Source organism: Anabrus simplex, chromosome 8 (genome assembly GCF_040414725.1).
Source record: "Anabrus simplex isolate iqAnaSimp1 chromosome 8, ASM4041472v1, whole genome shotgun sequence".
Lineage (NCBI taxonomy): Eukaryota > Metazoa > Arthropoda > Insecta > Orthoptera > Tettigoniidae > Anabrus > Anabrus simplex.
Window position 1 is genome coordinate 229,922,526 of NC_090272.1, and position 21,468 is coordinate 229,943,993.

General features: G+C 40.6%; 1 protein-coding gene across 1 annotated transcript in view; it reads right to left on the minus strand.

Moving 5' to 3' along the window:
- Positions 1 to 21,468, minus strand: part of LOC136878735 (uncharacterized) — a 177,385-nt gene that overhangs the window by 21,068 nt on the left and 134,849 nt on the right. Inside the window, exons 6-8 of the mRNA XM_067152191.2 lie at positions 17,860 to 18,055; positions 4,114 to 4,310; positions 179 to 365 (exon numbers count right to left, since the gene is read on the minus strand). Coding sequence (XP_067008292.2) covers positions 179 to 365; positions 4,114 to 4,310; positions 17,860 to 18,055 — 580 coding nt within the window. The remainder of the gene's footprint in view (positions 1 to 178; positions 366 to 4,113; positions 4,311 to 17,859; positions 18,056 to 21,468) is intronic.

Below are 21,468 nucleotides of genomic sequence, written 5' to 3' on the forward strand. Positions count from 1 at the left end.
AAGTCCAGAAGCCTATCTGATATCTATAAGTACGGGCCGTAAAAGCATCAATGGTAGCAAAAGTATTTTATTTTAGACGTACTCATACCTTTGAAGTTAACACACTACCGACGGCCATCTTCTTACCTTTAGTGTTTTCGACTCTTGTAGCAATACATGTAAATAGCGTACAACTTACTGCTGAGAAGTGGTGAGGTGAGGTTTTCTATGGGCACCATGTTGTACCCGAAGGGAATGTAGAGAGTGGTGTCCGCCTTGGGAATAGTGAGGTCTTCAGAGAGCCTCTGCAATGCCACCACGTCTGTCGAACACATCACCGTGTTGTCTTCGCCAGCAGCGCAGCGCTGGTCGTAAGCTCCTAGCAGCTACAACAGTAGAAAACCCACTCTCACGTCAAATCAAGATAATCAAGATACACCCACTTTCAAATAATAATAATAATAATATATATATTATACAGTATATAATATATAATAATATAATATATAATAATATATATTATTATTGTACCGGGAGGTACACCTCAACTTCGTTATTTCAAAATAAGCACCTTAATAAACTCCTCTATCGATCAAAAGGTTAAACTGATACCACATAAAGTTGGAACTTTAATCAGAAGATGTCACTACTAAAATATTAAGGAACTGTGTTATTGTGAAGTTTCCTAAACTGATTGAATTTCTCCTTGGTTTGTTTTGCTATACATCACGAAGTTTGGATGTTTTTCCCTAGATGACACTACCGAAAACTATGATCATGCACTCTGGTGCAAGATGGAAGAACTTGTAAACTAAAGAAGTTTTGTATTCCTAGGTTTTCCATAACTGAATCTATGTTCATTTATTTTTGGGTTGGCAACACTTCTCCTTCTTTCCGCCAGTTTTGAATCTGGCCAATCAGGAATTTTGGTGACTAATTTTCAAGCAATCCCGAATTTCTTGTTCACTTTGTGTTAACCAATAAATATTGAGAGGGTGTGGCCGGATTAGTCCTGAATTCTCTCGAACCTTCCCTGAGTGTATATAAACTGCGGCTTTTCTGGGTAACTTGTCAATTGATCACCATCTTTCTATGTGTGTGCCTCTTTCTTCGACCGGCGGAACATCTATAAGGTAATGGCCATGTAAATTCTATCTTTCTTGCTGTCTCCGCAAATTTATACGAGGGGAAGGTCCGATTCTTTAATTATGTAACAAACTTTTCTAAAATGTAAATCTCTTTTCGGCTAATGTAAAGATTTCATAAAGTTTAAACTGTAAATCGGGGATAGAGAGTGAGTTACCCTCTCGAGCTCCCCTTAATCTTGGTTTGAGGTGACTACGTTTTCGTAACTGTTTTCTTCCTGTGATATGTTAAAGTGAGTTCCATGCGAGCCACCTCAGTAGTTTGGGAATAGCCCCCGTTTCATCGGCTGATAGCCCTGTAGGATTTTATATTTCATTATCTGGAGCGCATTTTTCGCCTCCATTCAGTTTGTATTCGGGCCGTTTAAAAACCTGTTCTTTTTCGTAAAGGGCCCGTAGGTTGGATACTAGATACCCCTATTTAAAACTATTTCAATTTGTAAATTGGTGCCTTATGAGGCCAGAGATTGTAATATTTTGATGAAATGTTGCCTTGAGTGGGCTGTAAGAAATCGAGAGCGGGCAAGCTCTTTTCAAAGGTTTGTAATGGTGAGAGTGCCTCTGGAAGGCTAAATATTGTAATTTAGGGAGCAAGCGCTCTTGAATTAAGGGATTTTTGCCCTTGACTAAATTGTTCCTCATTTTGAATTGAAATTTTGTAAAGGTGAGCTCGTAGCTCAGAAATTGTAAAACTTGGGGCTTGAAGCCCAAAATTGTTAAGGTTCTGAATCTTGAATTTTTCAGTTTTTGAAATTGCCATTGTACCTGTAACCTCATGCTGTTCACTCAGTGAAAAGATTGTTAAGTTTGCTATTTAAAGATAAATATAACCTTTGTTAAAGTTGTAAATTCAATTTTGATGTTGTAGTTAGATCCATTCAAGGCCCGCACCTTCTTTTACCTCTTTCTGCTCCACGGTTAACCCCGTAACAACAACAACAATGTATTAATAAATGACAACCAAATTAATAGGAGTCGTGAATCAACTTTTTTTTTAAAGAAAGGAAATTTTCCTTTGCGAAAAGCTAATGATTATGTCTTTCATAATTGACGAATAAGGCCTACGGTAACGACTAATGTGACGTTACTTCAGTCACGCATTTTGTCGCGTTACGTTACCCAAATTTTCGGATTACCCCTAGCCAAACGACACATTAATTTCAAAAGTATCCTTGAAAAAGTCATATCTCAAAGAAATGTCCAGGAGTTTGAAGACATTTATTCCACTGTGGGCGTGGAGGTTACAGACCTCCAGACTTGCGTTTAAGGGAAGTGTTTCAATATGAACCTAAGCTAATGTGTGCAGAGACCTTCTGAGTCTAAAATCCTCTGAAAACGAACTGCACTTCCGAGTAAGCGTAACTGCAGATGAAATGTGTATTTATCCCACTTTAAGGACATGAATATTTCTAGACAAACATCCCAGTCTGAGGTTGTGTTCCAGACCGGAAATATGAATCCACTTATTTTGGGCTCTCAACTTTATGATCTTGCTATCGTTCAGAAGCTGAGCATTTTAATTTGATAAAAAAGAAATCGGACACACATGGTGTGAGTGTAGAAGATCCACCTGAAAAATGAAAATGTAAAGCCTGTTTCCAGTCTTTCGACCGGGTCAGGGATTGAATGAGTGAATCGCCCATCTAGCAACGAGGATAGGAATTGTGCCAGCTGTGCAATGGTTAGTGACTGACAGATGAAATTAAGCGATATTGGACGGTGTTGTTAGAAGGAATTTTGACCGAGAAAACCGGGCTACCCTGAGAAAAACCTGTCACGCCTCCGCTTTGTCCAGCGCAAATTTCACATGAAGTGACCGGGATTTGAATCACGGAACCTATTGGTGAGAGGCCGGCGCGCTCTAGCCTGAGCCACGGAGGCTCCCAAGATCGTCCTTATCCATCGTCAATTGTATGTAGTACATCGAGAAATAGACTGGTAGTTAGAAAGTACAATAATAGTCAAAACAATAATTCTTAAAATAATTTGTATCTACGGGTCCACATTTTCAATGCAAGTTAGACTAAACACTAAAACTGAGTGTTTAATTTAGCCTGATAAATATTCGGATCAGCTTTATGACGAGAATGATTCGTACCAATATTAATAATTTTTACTAAGTCTGAAATAAGAAGATATTTTAAGATAGACACGTCAAGTTGCATTTTAAATAAGTTTTTAAGCATTCGTGTGTTCATCAGTGATCATTTGTATCGTAATTTTATATATTTGTGTAGCTTTTAAGATGTATTTTTCAGTTGTTTGATGTAGGCGAAGATGCCGAATAAGGGTTGAAACATGTCCTAGAAATGACACTGAACACTCAAGTTTAGTGTTTAGTCTCTAAGTTTTATTGAAAAGATGAACCCGTAAATACAAGTTCTTTTAATAATTAATATTTTGATAAATGTACGTCAGTACGGAACCCTCAGGAAATGTATTGTTTACAGTGAGTATAGTAATATATAATAATAGTGCCAATCAGAACAAACAGTAGCTCATTTAATTTTCCGTTGTCCACAACACGTTATCAAAAGAATGAATTTATTAGGACATCTCAGTTACAGCAATTTAAATTTCCCCCGCGAGTTTCTTATATATTTGTGAATAGGTGTTGCGCTTGACTTCTTAGACAATGTTTTTAACTCTTTGTAATATTCTTCTGCAATATTTTGTTCAACTAATGTTTTAATGACCTTTAAATTGTATTGTTATAAACGATAGCACACTTTTAGGTAAAATACGGCTACCTTCCTTGGAGGAGAAATAATAATATATAATCATACTTTGATGAGGCGTTAATGTAATATATAATTTCAAATTTACAATTCATTGTAGGCTAGGTTTATGACTTTTGACTGGGGCTCTGAAATGTTTAATATTTTGGAGACTTGTAGACTGCTATCAGTATAAATTCAAAAGAACAGAGCATATGCTATGGGGTGGGAACTCGGAAACAAACAAACAAACAAACAAACAATGCCCTCACCGACATTCCTGGTTTGGTGTGCTTATCAACAAGGTTCTCCTCTACGGACTCCTGCGGCACTGAGCTCTCCGCGCCCTTGTAGCGCACCACGGCAGCCCCATGAAGAACAGTTGAACCACAGCCCTCTGAAGTAGCGATACGCAACCAGTAGGCTGCGACAGGCTGATTGGCGTGAAGAACGAAGTCTGCACGTTCACCTGAAAGTAGGACATCCTCTAATAACGAATACAGTGGAACCTCGAAGCCCCTCGGGAGCTAAATTTTATTTCGAGTTAACGAAATGTCGTGATATAGAGAACAGAGTTTTTGAGCATGTACAGCATGTAACTGAATCATATCTATGGGTTTATACTGAATACATTATTTTTAACAGTATTTAAAATATACAAACAATTTTACGGCATCGCTTTAATTATAACCCTTATTATCGTAAGGTTCTAGAAGACATGATACAGCAGTGAAACAAGAAACAGAACTCCGTTAACACCACGCAGACGAGATTCGGAAATGGAGCTTGTCATCCGCGACTTCGAGGGTTACTTTCGTACGTGACCGGTAATTAATTCACACCCGAGAAACAGCGAGGCTTCGTCGAATTTTCGATCGCTAGAAGTTTTAGTTCTTCGGTTCCCGTCATATTAGCTCCCAGCATCATTGTAACCCTTTATTTACTTGTTAGCTGTTCCTCACAAACCACAAATGCCGTATTGCACAGTTAATGTTGCTTCGAGAAATCGAGAGATTCGTGTAACAGAATATCCAGTAATAGAGAAATAAGTACACGTGAAGAATAGGAAAAACGGCCGGGAAATTTAAGTTACTTCGAGATACTGACAATTCGAGTAATCGAGGTTCGAGATATCGACGGCCGACTATACTTCCTGGAGTAGTCTGACGGCTATCTGTGGTTTTCTCGATTATAAGGTTATAGGATCAAATTATATCCAAGAATACACCCATAATCGTTAAATTCTTAGCATAGAGGATATTGAACAGGCATATGATCACGAACCACAAATGGGAATGTCTGAAACGATAAATTCCGAATTAAGTCACATCAGATCTCATTTAAAATCACATGTTCAGGGACAGCTGATCCCCGTTTACCTACATCAGCGCCGCGTAGTGTAGGAACATATCAAACAGCAGAAGTCGTCACACTATGTACTTCTATTCGTCCTGATAATGGGATGTCGATATCGAAAAAATACGGATATTTCAGTATATCGGAACGTTATCGTTGCCTACGAGATAAGTAAAGGCCTCTGCATGCACGGTCTCTTCAAGTACTAAAGTGACAGAGTAGTAGCAGTTCAAATAGCGCCACTGGATGTCAGGTTTTCCCTCCATTCCTCAGCACGATTCCAATTGGCATTACGAGAATAACTTGCACATAAAAGCACATTACAAATGTAAAACATTGCGTTTTGAATAGGAAAGTGATATTTCTATGACGTTTAATGAAGAAAAATAAATGTATCACCCAGTAAAGCAAGATGAGCTCATACGAATCAGGTAGTAAAATTGCAACCGGAAAGTTCACGTCCTAATAAAACTGAAAATACTCCATAGTATATTTTAAAACACTGCAGAGTGTGTCTCGGCCCACACGTGGCCACGGCTCTATCGTGGATCTTCACCTCCGTATTCGGGAGACGGGACAGGGCTGGACCTCACGGCTGGTCCCCACTGCCGACTGTCCTGAGAATGGTTTTCCATTCTCCTGCACTAAGGCGAATGCCGGGACAATTCCTAGTACAGGCCACGGCCGCCAACCCTCTTACCTTCTCCGAGCATCTCCTTCACCGTAACAAATCTCCCGGCCTGAGAGACGGCGTCACCGTCTAAGAGGCCCGCCTCCTCCTTCAGGTGAGGTATGAGAACATTTTAGTAGTGGTACATAGCCTAGTCTTGCCATGCAAATACGATGCATACCCTGAAAAACGTGTTGGCATTGATTGCGGTTATTTTTTAGTAGAAATGCTAAAGCACGTGCTTTCAGAATGTTCACTACATACTACAGACTTCGAGGAAGGTTGCCACATGCTATTTTTCTCGTCACCCCGACATGATATAACGTTGACCCATTTTTTCTCGTAGTTCTACATTTGCTCGTGGAAAGAAATGCCTCTACCTTTCTGAAGTTTACTTTGGCAGAATGGTACACAGTAATAAACCATTGTTTATCACGCGCAATAAACATCCTGTGAATAGAATGTTACAATAAATACTCTCTCGGCTCTTATATATTTATCAATATGCACAAAACATTTTCTTAATATCAATCCACAGTTTGTTTAGTCATTTGACCAGGTCAGAAATGGAACGAATGAAGCCTCATCTAGCGGCGAGGATGGAAAATGTGCCGGCTGCCGAAGCCTGCCATACTCCTCTGGGGCAATGATTAATGACTGACAGATGAAATGATATTGGAGAGTGTTTCTGGAATAAAAGATGACAGGGAAACCCGAAGTACCCGGAGAAAAACCTGTCCTGCCTCCGCTTTGTCCAACACAAATCTCACATGGAGTGACCGGGATTTGAACCACGAAACCCAGCGGAGAGAGACTGGCACGCTGCCACCTGAGTCACGGAGGCTTCTATTTTGTTTAATCTTACGTTTAAATATAAACCATATCCTCACCACAAGCTGAATAAACAAATCAACGCCTCTTATAATTAATTTTAAGGCTTATCTGAATTAAAAACTGACTAACTTACCTTTTTGCTTCACAGTTTCCTTATACGTCTGTGTTGTTAAACAATGGAGGGCTAACACTAAATTTCGTGGCGACTCTGGAACTAGAACGTATTTCGCGGTGTGTAAACTGCCATGCGGAGGCCTTATTACTAATCACGTAGACAACGGTGTTACATATTCCACCGTTTGTGTTCGAATTATAGTTCAGCCAATCAGAGGCTCAGAGCAAGGTATTGATTAAATTGGATATTTCCAGGTTGCAATTCCACCTTCACTAGCACCATGTCTTACAGAATTATCGGCGTTCTCTAACGCTGCCTCTGTGGATCAGTGGTCGAGTGTCGGCCTCCCGATCCCAAGATAGCGGGTTCAAACCCGGCAGAGGTGGTCGGATTTTTGAAGGGCGGAGAAAAGTCCATTCGACACTCCATGTCGTACGATGTCGGCATGTAAAAGATCTCTGGTGACACATTTAGTGTTTACCCGAAAAAAATTCATTAAAACTCAGCCATAGACGCCCAAAAGAGTTTCGGTTACAGTGACTCTATATGTACAGTGTGGCTAAGTCCAGTCCAGCCGCCATGTTTTAGCCAAGTACTCAATCAGCTGATAGATGAAGGGGAGTGTTATTATTATTGTTTCAATAAAGAATAGAATAGTTCAATATTTTAAGATGTTATTTGTTTTGCTTATACTGTGTGTATATAGGTCTATCAGTAGTTGTTATATTCGGAGTCTGACTACCTGGTGTAAGTCTTCAGAATTTAGATTTACACGTCGTATAAATGTCACAATTCCGGGAGATAGTAGGTTCGAATCCCACTATCGGAAGCCCTGAAAATGGTTTTCTGTGGTTTCCCATTTTCACACCAGGCAAATGCTGGGGTTGTACCTTAATGAAGGCCACGGCCGCTTCCTTCCAACTCCTAGGCCTTTCCTATCCCATCGTCGCCATAAGACCTATCTGTGTCGGTGCGACGTAAAGCCCCTAGCAAAAAAAATGTCACAATTATTTGTTCGAAATTCTGTGTTGGCAGCTAGGCCTATGATAACATTTATGTCATAATACATGTGGCATAAAATAGTATAGTCATTGTTTTGAATAATGTATGTAATGACTGTAAAGTTAGCCCACATTTAAATTTAAAAATTAACATTGCCGTATTCCAGGTTTTATGTTAACATAATGTAGCATAACATATTGTACCATCCTACTCCTGGTACTAATATAAGTAATGACGAAAACCTGCTACTCTTTAGTGGTGAAACCAAGTAATTGTCATGGTCACTAGGCAGTTGCGTATAAAGCTCTGTTAATGACGGCTACGATTTGATCCCCGCAATGAGCAATTAAATATTGGTATCGCTATGCAATATAGTTTGAGAAAATACTACTTGTTGCTCGGTGAAATCAAGCAGTTATCCTGGTCCCGGAGTACTTGTATATTCAGGACTCTGTTACCGATCACACGCGGTTCGATTCCCGTGATGTGCGACTAATTCTGTGCCCCTGTTCGTTTAGTATTGGTAGATATCCGCTGTATTTTAAACATTCTATTTTCTACTATAGGTTTTGCTAATACATTTTTATTACTGTTAATCATTCTGTTTTTCTTTTTCTACCGCTCTTTTCACAACTGTGGGTTTGTGGGAGCGAACTGTGTCACGCATGTGGATTTGACCCTGTCGAACGGCCGGATGTCCTTCTTGACGCCATTACTATGTGGAGGGATTTAATCACGATTGCGAGTTTCTGTGGTGGTTTGTAGTGTGGTGTGTTGTCTGAATATGAAAAGAAGTGTTGGGACAGACACAAGCATCCAGTCCCCAAGCCCGTGTTATTAACATACCTTTCCCGGCCGGGAATCGAATCCGGGACCCTCTGAACCCAAAGGCAGTACGCTGACCATCCATCCACGGAGTCGGACTATTATTCTTATCATTATAATGTATGGGAAAATTCAAGTTTATTCTAGGTGACATTTATAACCACGTCCTTTGAGAGATGAATAGCCATAAAAGCTTTAATTCGAGAATATATCCATCATGATAGCTCATGTAGCGGTTTAGGTGATTAGGTGCTACCCCCGGAGGACCGGGTTCTATTTCCAGCTGTGCCACGAAATTTGTAAATTGGTACGAGGGCTGGAACCGGGTCCACTAAGCCTCGGGAGGTCTGCTGAGTACAGGTAGGTCCGATTCCCACCTCAGCCATCCTCGAAGTGGTTTTCCGTGGTTTCCCACCCTCCTCCAGGTAAATGCCAGGACGGTACATAACTTAAGGCCACGGTCTTTCTTCCCTCTTCCTTGCCTGCCCCTTCCATTCTTCCCATCCCTCCACAAGGCCCTAAGTCTCACGCTCCAGGACACTGCCCTTGAGGCGGTAGAAGTGAAATCCCTATCTGAGTACGAGGGAAAACCCTGGAGGGTAAACAAATTAAGAAAGAAATAAAGATGATAGCTCATGTGATCGGGAGTGACCGTCCCTGTAACTTTCCTTATGAACAAGTTTTAGATTTTCGGGGATATTTGGAAATTTATGAAAAATAATATAATCATGAAAATCTGTCTTTTTTTTCGTACACGGCAAAATCGCAAAAAAACCGTAAAAGATCGGAGATTATATTCTAAACATCTTTCGTTATGTACAGGATTTCAATACGGCGAGTATTAACGGAGATATCTGACGTTTACTGCCTTGGCCTCCATAAAATTAGGAACCCATTTTGTTATTATTGTTACCATTATAACGCATGAGACAACTCTAATCGTTGCTGGGAGCGTCTTATAATGTGTTACTTTCAATGCTGAAAACAAGCCATAGCCCAACTTCATTTTAAAACCCTTTACGTATCTGTTTTTGCACCTATAAGTACAACAGCCCGGCATAATGTTCTTTCAATATCAGACCTCAGAAATACGTAAATACACACACATTTCGAAACTAATAATAAATCCCCGGTGTTTAATAAAAACACATTTTCGGTAGTATTAAAGTTAAAATAAGTAGCCTGTTCTTCGCTGAAACTGCATGAAGTGTGGTCTTACCCTGTGCGGAATACATTCGTTTAAATGAGCCGACGGGGCATTTGGCTAAAACATGGCGGAGCACTCGTTGGCCACACTGTACATACAGAGTCACTGTAGTTTCGGTTTACTCGGTCTGCCATCTAGTGGGCCTGGAGTAAAACGGAACGTCGAAATTGACGAGCAGACAGCCAGATGGCGTCAAACTGAAATGTCTGCACACGGTAGCTGAGGCTATACGATTATTATTATTATTAGTGCGGATGTTGTTAATGAAGATAATAATTCAAAGAAAAACGATACATTTATCGAAAAACTGATATATTATGCGATAAATTGAATCAAAATTTCGGTGTCGATATATCGATAAATCGAAATGAAAATATCGGTATTTAGTAAAAACCGATATATCGTTGCCATCCTTAGCAGCAATACAGATTGTGCCATAAGAGATATTTAACTACAGTGACTAATTATGGGGAGTGTGGCCAACGAATGCTTCAATTGGCTCTGATTTTTTTTATCCAAATGTTCCGCCAGCTGATTTAAACTTGTGTTTCGCACGGGGTTTCTTTATGAAATTGCAGTGAAGTTTAGGCTACTTTTAATAGTACCGAAAATATTTTAACGCTGAAAAAGTAGGGTACCAATACAACGAAAAACGTAAAATTAAGTATTTTCCTCAACTGTGCCGAAAGTTGAAGAGTTAAAGGGCCCTGAAATATCTCCAATTGTCAGTCTTGGATAGCTCTATCAAACTAAAAAAAAGGCAAATATCGAAAATCACTTCCGGGCTAAATGCAGTTCCGGGAAAGCTTGTTTCTTCACTCGTTATGTTTTTTATTCCAATCCTAGCCAAATTAACTTACTTACATAACTCTTTCTGTAATGTGTTCCTTAGTTCAATACTCTCAGTTGATTTTTGATTTTCTGAAAAATGTCCACACCGAATCTAGTTATAAGAGCTTAGTGAAACTTTGTATTGACTCACATTAGCGCTCGTAGTGGTACAAAAAGGCAAACTGCAAACTGCTAATCTAATCACGGCCGACTTGATGCGTCGCTCTAGCGGAGCGCAGCGAGGGATCCAGTCGGCCGTGATCTAATCGACCGGATAACGCTGATTAAGAAAAGGATTGTAATTTTTAGGAAAGAATATATTCTCAGGCTTTATTGTGTGTTTTATTTACCTAAAATTCGTAGCTCATATCACCAGGATGTTTTCAACATCGAACTGCTTGTCTGAAGAGCTAGAAGTGTGGACTTTCTTTACACGTTGTTTTACATCGCACGGACACTGATAGGTCTTATGGCGACGATGGGACAGGAAGGGGATAGGAGTGGGAAGGAACTGGCCATGATCTTAATTAAGTTACAGCCCCAGCATCTGCCTGGTGTGAAAATGGGAAACCGCGGAAAACCGTCTTCAGGGTTGCCGATAGTGAGGTTCGAACTCACTATCTCCCGGATGCGTGCCACTAACGTCGCGGCCATCTCGTCCGGTCACTTTCTTCTGCCAGCTAGGTATTACTGTAGCACCGCGGTGTCCATAAAGGCCCTACGATAAAATGTATGATTTAACACCTTTAATAATGCGGTCGGTAACAGGTGAAGGAAATGCAGGTATGCGACGCGTTCTAAAGGAGAAACATTGTCATCCTCACGTGGGACTAAAACACAAGGGACCGACCGAGGTAACTGCGCTGTACGTTTGGGAGATGGTAGATTCGAACCTCACCATCGACACTCTTGACGATAATTTTCCGTAGTTTGCCAATTTCACTCCATATAAACGCTCTGCTGTACTCTAATTGAGCCCCTGCACATTACCTTCCAAGTCCTAACGCTTTGCTATCCCATCGTCACCGAAAACCAACCTGAGTTAATGCGAACAGTAGAAAAAAAAAAGAAAACCACGCGTGGTTGATACCAGGAAGGACATCTGGCAGTAAAACTGGGCCAATTACACGGATCGCAACGGCGTCCTCTGCAAGTTGTAGGAAAAGTGGTAGCGAGAAAGAGAGGTCGTAGTTAACATTCCATTGAGTGCTTGAAATTGGAATTAGAAGAGGAAGTACAATTAGTACTCCTTAAGGAACCGAGCTGGATAGCTGCAGTCTCTTACGTGCGGCCTCTTTACAGTATTTGCGAGATTGTGAGTTCCAACCCCACGTTCAGTAGCCCTGAAGATGTTTTCCTGTAGTTTCCCCATTTTCACACCGGGCAAATGATGGGGCTGTACGTTAATTAAGGTCACGGCCGCTTCCTTCGCACTCCTAGCTCTTTCCTGACTCATCGTCTCCATAAGACCTACAGTACCTGTGTCGGAGCGACGTAAAGCAACTTGTAAAAAAAGAAAGTTTAAAAAAATGGTTCGATCCTTCAAAGAAGGTATACGCACGCACATTAATGGTGTCCCGACATAAACAATCAACACTGCCCCACTCCAGTACTGAAAAGGAGGGGAGAGAGTAAAGGGATAGTGTTCAAGGCCACTCCAGTACTGAAGAGGAGGGGAAGGGAGTGAACAGGTGGTGCTAAATACACAGTGTGTGTATTCCGGCGTTATACTGTAACATTGTAATAAGATGGCTCCTATTCTATCACAGGTGAATCGAGGACGTATTATTGGCATGTGGGAGGCTCACATGGTCCCCCAAGCAATAGCACAAGCAATACCATGCAGTCTTAAGACAGTTTGGAGATGGATAGAAATATAGCAAGAACGAGGTGAAGAAGGATTGGTAGACCCGATATAACGCAGCTACAAAATATCTTAACTAGTATAAAATACTTTTCGGTTAAAAACCTCCTTTACCTCTTAATACTGTAATTATCAGAGTAGATTACTTTTTAATTTTTTTATGTTAAAATGCTATTTGTTCGGGGCGTCGACCTATAGAGTTCTTTTGACCCTACTTGCACAATATATGAACCTGCATGTAATTGGAACTGCGGAAGTGTTGAGTGTTGAATGTGAGAAACGTTAAGGACGACACAAACACGCAGTCCCCAGGCCAGGGATATAATCATTTACAATTAAAACCCCTGACCCGGCCGGGAATCGAACCCGGAGCGTTGCCCCGTACACCGCGGGGCCGGACGAGTAGGTAATCTAATGCTGTACTTCAATACATCCGCCACTGTGCCCATTTCGATCACAACGAAGTCTTGTAGCGGGCTGTCTGCATGCAGTCCATGCAGCAATGCGTTAAGCGAGAAGGTGAGTCATTGTGCCTTCAACACTACCCCTTCACTCTCACCCCTTCTTTTCAGTACTGGAGTGGGGCAGTGTTGATTGTTTATGTCGGGACACCATTAATGTGCACGTCTGTACAAAAGAAAGAGAACGGCCATGAAGGCCATGAAAATGAGACTCCGTACGCTTCGCAAACCTAATACTGCCGGGGTCAGGGTTGAGCAAGGGAAGTCCGATAGGAAAGGAAACCCACCGCATTTCTGCATTTTCCTTTACCTGTTACGTGCAGTGATATTAAAGATTAAATCATACGTTCATCATAGTCGGTTAATGGGCACAGTAAAGTGAAGAGAAGGTGAAGGAATTCTGCGAATCGAACAGGGCAGCGACAGGTTGACACATGGAGCACGTTTTAATAAGTTACATTTTCTAGACAAGTACTAATCACGGCCCTGAATTTGTAATGTTTGTCATTTTAACGCTACGAGTAGAAAGTAGTGTATAGGCCTATAAGACAAATATCGCCGCCCTATTCTGGCTTATCACTATTGCCAATTTGACCAATTACATATTGAAATCACGAGACATGATCATCAACTAGAGGCGGCAAACTATCGATAGTAATCGCCATCGATATTTTCCGATATTATGAGCTCTACTGTCGATCTGTCGATAGTAATCGATAGTTTTCAAAAAGCGGAACGAATCATATCATTATGCCTGAAAATACAGTAGAACATTTATTCAACACAATCCACAAAAAAAAAAAAAAAAAAAAAAAAAAAAAAAAAGTAGAAAGCACAACTATTTCATGCTATGTCAATTCTGAAATTCAAATCGGAATCACTCATAAATCTCTTCAGTGGCACGTTCGAGACATTCTCGGGCTGCACGCGCTTGCCCATAACGTGACCGCCCGAGAAATTCTCATTCAGCTGCAGTGTTCATTTGGTGATCACCCGATATATTCTCGGGTATTGTAATATCTTTGGAAAAATGTTTTATAGCATTCTCAACAGGTGGCAGGGGAGTTTTCAGTTGCTTTAACGAAGTCTTTGACCTAAAATGTGCCTTCTCTCGCCTACATACAATCTCGGACAACTTATAAATCTCATATTTTGTCCCGTATTGGCATCAACTCAACTAAAGTTAGGCACTGAAGTCATAGGTACACAGAGATACTTAAATGCACACCTATGAATTGGAACAAACTCCTCACCAGTTAACTGCAAACAGCTGTATAATTTCTGTTAGCGCGAAAATTAAGCCTGAAAGGTGGTGGCGGGGGTGGGGACTGTCGTTGACTATCGATAATAGGCAACTTACTATCGATGTCAGGCGATAGTGGTCGCTATCTATCGATAGCACTATCGATAGTTTTCCGCCTCTACCATCAACAAACTATCCTCAATGTAAATATCAATAATGGAGGTTCCCTTATCCAAATAAATGATCAGTGAAGATATTCATAATTAAGTATTTTTTTCCAAGCTCAGTGAGGAATTAAGGAAATACACACTCTCACTCACCCTTATTTAATTTAATGTTATATATTTGTCTTTATTATAACACACGCATTATTATAGCCGCATTCTTCGGTTTTTGCCCTGTGACTTCAGATCCCTTCTTCAAATTTGCTATTACAAGCCGGACTTAGGTGAAACCACGCTGTAATAATAGACACAAGCAAATGCGCAGATGCTCCGTACCGGTAAGTCAATAAGAATACACGTGGGCTAAATCTGCAAACCTGACCAAGACAAGGTTAGGTTCATAATGACGTTTTCTTCCACCATTTCAACTGAACTGATCTTTTTTTAGAGGAGGTAATGTTGCTTTCCTATTCGGAGGAGTTCTTGTAGATTTTTCTTGCTTCTTATACATCCTAGTTGAATTCTCTACATACGAATCGGACGAAATAAGACCGTATTAATAAAATGCTGCGTTTGTCATTTAGACCAACTACGTTTTCAAACGCAGTATTCGAAGATGTCCCAATTCTAGTTACCCAAACAGACTTATAATCCTACAGAAAAATAAAATATGCTTTACTTATACCTGCAAATGTAACACTTCCACCACACAGCGGTAGCAATACGTACCTCTCGCAAGTCACGAAATAAACCGTGACTATACTGTGCAGTACCAACGTGCCAGATTAACAGTAACTGGATCGGCAAGTAAGGTCCCTAAACTGTATGGTTGGCGACACTAAATTGGACCCAACAGTTAGAGCATAACTATAAATCACTACGTTCAGTATTCACAGGAGAGAGTGAATAAGCTTATATGGTAGGGCGTATAGTTCCATTAAAACAACCAAAGTTATTGCCATAACCTCAGATGATAATGACACCCTCGAAACGTACAGCAAGTCTGATTATGAGCCACTGAATGTGGATAGAGAATGTAGATATCTGTGACGGTTCACGAGTCATTTGAGATGGACATCTTGGCTATAATATTGGCCTCCGGAGAGTCCTGTAGGCGACCTGCATGTCTGAGGAGGTGATTTCTAATGATAAAGACAGCACGCACGCGTACGCACACGCAAACGTACACACACATCCCCACAGCCAGAAGAATTTACTCATTAAAATCTCCAACCAGGCCGGGAATCGAGTACCTTCAAATACCACCGGACTGAGTCAGGATCGAATCTGCCAAGCTGGGGCCAGAAGGCCAGCGCCTCAACCGTCTGAGCCACTCAGCCCGGTGAAGAATACATTGAGATGGTTTGGACATGTTATGAGGATGGAGAAGGGAATGATACCAAAACAAATGTTGGAGGCTAAGGTAGAAGGAAAGAGGGCAAGAGGAAGATGGATAGACTGGACTGGAATACAATTACTGAAGAGGAGTGGTGGAAGGAGAGGCAACAGTGGGAAAGTACCATCAGCATCCCGACCTGGCAGGAATTGGACAAGGGGGATGATGTACCCAGCATGCAATACAGCAGCAGGGAACCAACAATGTAATTGCACCTTGAGAAGATCACCAGACGGGTTAGATTTAGATTCAGAAGTGTGTCATGTCTCACAATCACGTAGCTAGAAAGTTTTGTTCCATTCATTCTGAACATTAGAGCGTAGCTCACCTGAGATAACTTGACAACATCTGTAAGCACACATGTAGGCCAGGAAATGTAGGACGCGAGAGAGGCTGTGATTGCACGCAATATCTGCTCATCATTTTACAGATGTCATCTCCTACCACCCGGGGCGAGGTATGACCTCCCTCCTGATGTGTGCTACCGAGCTTCACCTTAGCAACAACTGAACTACTATAGAGAGCAGCAGTGACTTGAGTCCGACACATTCACCGTCGAAGTCAGATAATTTAGTTAAGGTTCTGAATATGACTCGGAGGCTACATTGTTCGGAATATCGACAAGAAAACATGTCATTCTATTAATTCATGTATTCTTTTAAAGGTATGGTTTTACATTTTAAACGCTTCTTTGAATTCAAGGCTGCCTCTCGACAAAGCTTACCGAATCCAATACAAAACTAATGGCATGCACACAAACAATGAGTCATGTAGATTAAAATTAACTATGGATAGAAACGAAAGGGTGAAGATTGAAACCAGAAGAAAGGGAAAAAATGTATGATAGATACATGGACATTTGCAATATTGTATAGAAGAAGTAAGTTTGGAAACATACAAATGGTTCCTTAATATATATGTATGGAAGGAACGTTTAAGAGCTATTAGAGAAATGGTTTTTTATAATGTATACAGGAAGGCCTAGTTTTCTTCAATAATTGGCGAAGAATTTTAGGATAGTCGCTCTGGTTACAATTAGCAGGCCTACAACTTCAGTTCTGTTGAGGTAATATTTGTGTTCGTAGTAGTCTACAGGTCAGTTTTATGGTTGAATGTTTGGTCTAGCAGTTGTAGCTGTCAGTCAATCAACTTCCCAAACGATGGGTGTGTAAATGCAGTCATTACGGCAAGTGTTAGCAAACAATTCTCAATATTTTTAGGACTTATTTAGACAAAGGGTCCGTTTCAAAGATTAGTTGTGAACTACTTTGATTATTCACTTATGAAAAGAAAAGAAAAGGAGAAATGAATCACGCCTTTAGTATCCTAACTACATTGTGCGAATGCATAGTGAGATGGGGATTAGGGCAACATGTCCTGTTTACATAAAATAGGGCGCAGCTCTCATCCCGATGTTTGAGAGGTGTTAGTTGAATGATAAGAGCGCTTCATTTCGAAGTGTGTGGATTGTAGTGCGGACCGCGAGTAGTGGTCGTCGAATGAACCAACTCTTGCGCTTACACAGCTTCAAGAAGGGTACTGGCAGAGGCTCGTTGGTAGAATGCTTGCGGTTGCTCAGAATAAGATTTAGTATCGGTGGAAATGTTGCTAGGACACTGGGTGTGTGCCAGGTACCGCTTCTGTTCCCTACATTTGCACCAACATACCATGCCACCTCAGTCGCCGTTTTTCCAAATTTGTAACAAAACTTTATGCGTTGTTCCATAGCGCTAAGACACGAGTCTTCACATGTAGTCTACTACCTTCACTGGCCGCAGTAGACTAACGTGCTTCAGTTCCGTGGCGCTTCTCGAGATGCCTCTCTATGCACATGCGCAAGCACGCAGTGTTACCACACGCTAGCACTGCGATATCGGTCCACTCACGGTACTTTTTAAACACTCTTTGTGTGTAATACATTTAGTTTCACCTACTGCAATGTACCTTTTCAGGACAAATCTCCGGTAATTCGCCTTATCTTAATAGCAGTACTGAAGAGATGTTAAACACACACAGCATTATGGACACTGGGAATGATGGGTTCACCAACCTGGAGCTAGAACGAGGGACGATATGTCTCGAGGCTCCACCGCGCTGCCATCCAGGGCGATCAGTTTCAGGGAGTGTTGATCCACGGTGAATTTGAGGGGACAGTTGTTCCCTCCTCCAGCGTGCGCCACGCGAAATCTGTGCTTCCTCTCCGGCTCGACTTCGTAAGTCGTCAGTGGTGTCCGAACGGCATCTCCCTGGAATGCAAACATTTACAACAATAATCTACAGAAAGATACAAGTAGTTTTGAATTTCACAGTGATTCCATGTTGTACCGATATTGTTAACTTCCCAAGTAAAAGAGGTCATCAAATAACTTTATTATATGGTCAGTGAAGGTATTTTTTATAACCAAGTTTCTTCAGACGATGCTATCACAATACGTCACTGGTTTGTTAAAATTAACTTACAGCAAAAGTATCCTTCCCATATTTTGTCGAACTCAGTACGATATCACAGTCTAGCCTGTTATTACAGAGGGTGTCGTAAAACTTGCGCCGTGGTCATTAATCATTCTAGGATCTCATTAGCAAAAGGTCTTGTTTGGGAATTCCACAGGGAAGTTTCGTGTTTCAGAATGTGACAGTGTCCACTGCCTACTTACCCCTTATCAGGGTTTTCAAAATATTATTTCTGATTTCTTCATTTTTATATCAGCATCTCTGTTTGAAACAACTTCATTTGTCATTTATTAATCTTTTATACCCAGGGGAATGCGACAAGCCTCGCCAGGGCACACAATTTCCTTTCTTTGGCAGTAGCTATGGTTCATTCTTGAGTCCTATCACTTCATAAGAGGTGCATGTCGGGGAAACGTAGGGTGAGACAGTTTTTTTTCTGTTTTCACTGGTAATTCTTTATTCAACAAATTCGCTATCATTTCATTTCATTTGCCATCCATTAATCTTTGTCCGTAAAAGCACGCCAGACCTCGAATTCGGCAGCATTTTCTTCCTTTAGTGGTATTTCAACATTCATTCTATTCCTGACACTGTCAGCTACAAACAGGCTGTGGATATTCTTCATAAGACTGAAAAGCTAATTCCGTGTTTCCACACTTGGTTTGTAAATAAAGTCAAAGTACGCAGTTATACACATTTCACCCACTGATATAAATACGATGCAGGTATTTTAAAATGTGCAAGAAACCAATATTGATAGAGTGAATAACATTTCTTATATATATTAACTAGCAATTACCCGCGGCTTCGCTCGCGTGAATTTTGTAATTTGAACAAAGTAATCGTTCCTCTGCATTGTGCTAAGACATTACCGGTATCAGAAAATTCATAAAGTATAAAATCTTACCCAAAAATTGAGTTTCATTTACCCCAGAAATTCTTTGTAAACCATGTTTGTGGTATTACCTTTTGGGGCCAATAGGACCGTGCGACATAGAACTGTGCATGTGAGAAACAGTCTTCTCTTAAGTCGAAGAAATAAATACAATAAAGGAGATTCCAAATACCGATTCCCACATCTGTAACATCTTCAGTTTTTAAGATATAAGTATCCTCATAAAAATAATTGAACTATTTTTCACTTCTTTTCACCCCCCCCCCCCCCAAATGGCTTCTCCGAAAACAAAAAGGTACATGTTCCTGTATTTTTAAAGTACTCTCAAAATACCAAGTTTCTTGTCTCTAACATGTTAATTTTTTGACATATAATGTAAATATACCGGTACTCATTTAAAAAATTTACCCGCTTTTCCAATTCTTTTCAGCTCCTTAACTGGATTTTCCGAGAACCAAAAAAAGTACGTGTTTCATTATTTTTAAGGAGATTCCAAATACCAGTTTTCATGTCTGTACGTCTGTAACACCTTCAGTTTTTGAGATAAATGTATGCTCATAAAAATAATTGAACTTCTTCTTCTTCACTTCTTTCCACCCCTCTCCGCCTTAAGTGGACTTCCCGAAAACAAAAGAAATCGTGTTTTTTGAAAGGAAATTGAAAATACCAACTTTCACGTCTGTAACAGCTTCAGTTTTTGAGATAAACCATCCTCATAAATATATTTCAACTCCTTATTTACTTATTTTCAAATCCACACCCTTTACGTTGATATTCCGAAAAAAAAAAAAAAAAGCACATGCGTGTTTCTTTATTTTTAAAGGCGATTCGAAATACCAATTTTTACGTCTGTAAACTTTCAAGTTTTTGAGATATAGATATCCTTATTTTAAAAGTTCACCCCCTTTTCGCCCCCTCAGCGACGGAATATCAAAAAATCATCCCTTAGTGAGCACCTACCCTTAATATAAATGTATCCCGAAAATTTCATTTCTTTATGTCCAGAAGTTTTGGCTCGGCGATGATGAATTAGTCAGTCAGTCAGTCAGTCAGTCAGTCAGTCAGGACAAGTTATTTTATATAGATAGACTTAAAAATCTCAGTTGTACAGATATTCACACCATTCGTTGAGCCTGGAAATAAGCCCCTGCGGTGAAGCGCAGGTAGCAGTTGCTTAAGACAGCTGTCAAACCACTTCTACTCCCGGCGGGGAATCTTCACGGCGCAACTTTTACAGTTCCGTACAGAGTGATTCATTTAAGACTTCTTTCTCACAGTGAGCTGCTGTGGAATTCCCCGCGCGCCACCTGTAGTCATCTAGATTGTGCCACAACTTTGCCCGAATAGAGGATGTTGACAGAAAGATTACGGCTCTGGCAAGCTCTGTATTAGGAGGAGACGTTCAGTTCTCTGGTAACTAATGCCGTGTTGTACGGTTCATAATCGCTCTTGCACAGGGAGTATTTCTGTTGTTTCCGAAAGGAGAAACCCCCATTTAAAACGTACCTTGGCAAGTTTTACCGTCAATTCTCTCGTCCGTTTGTACCATCAAAACGTTGCGTGAATAAATACATTCACATATGGCGTAGTACTGGCTCCGTGCTTAATAAGAAGAGACAGCAAAGTAGGACAGCTCTCACGCGAGAGAGGTTAGATGACATTCACAGACAAGACAGCAGCTCAGTTCGCATAAATCGCTTCGGAGATTAGCTCAAGTAAGGGCAGTTTCATATTTGTCAGCTCACAATACAACAATGTTACATTTTCTATTTAGTATTCTTTTTTTGTGTGTACTGCACCCAAATTGGCTCCCACAATAAAATATAGCGCCCGGATTAACTCAATTATTTCTTCAAATTGGCTCCGAAGGACTGCTCGACACCCCGAGTTATAACTTCCTTAAGTTTTTCACCTGAAATTTGGGATTATTTTTCTAATTCTACCTCCCGCACGATTAACTGCTGTGAGTCTTTTCATTCCAAGTTGGATTCTGAGCTTTATTGCGCTCATCGCTCAGTTGGGGTTTTAATTGCTATCCAGTAAGAAGCAATATAGAGGCCAATACAAGCTTGAAAAGTGTATTATTCCTTCGCTAGGCATGATCATGGAAGATAGAGGAAAATGAGGGATATAGGAACAGACAGAATAGTGACTGAATAGGGGTTGCATTTCTAGAAAAGTTAACTCAGATAATCAGAGTAGGTTACGTATTATCTGATCACGTAATGATTTTTGCTAGGGGCTTTACGTCGCACCGACACAGCTAGGTCTTATGGCGACGAAGGAATAGGATAGGCCTAGGAGTTGAAAGGA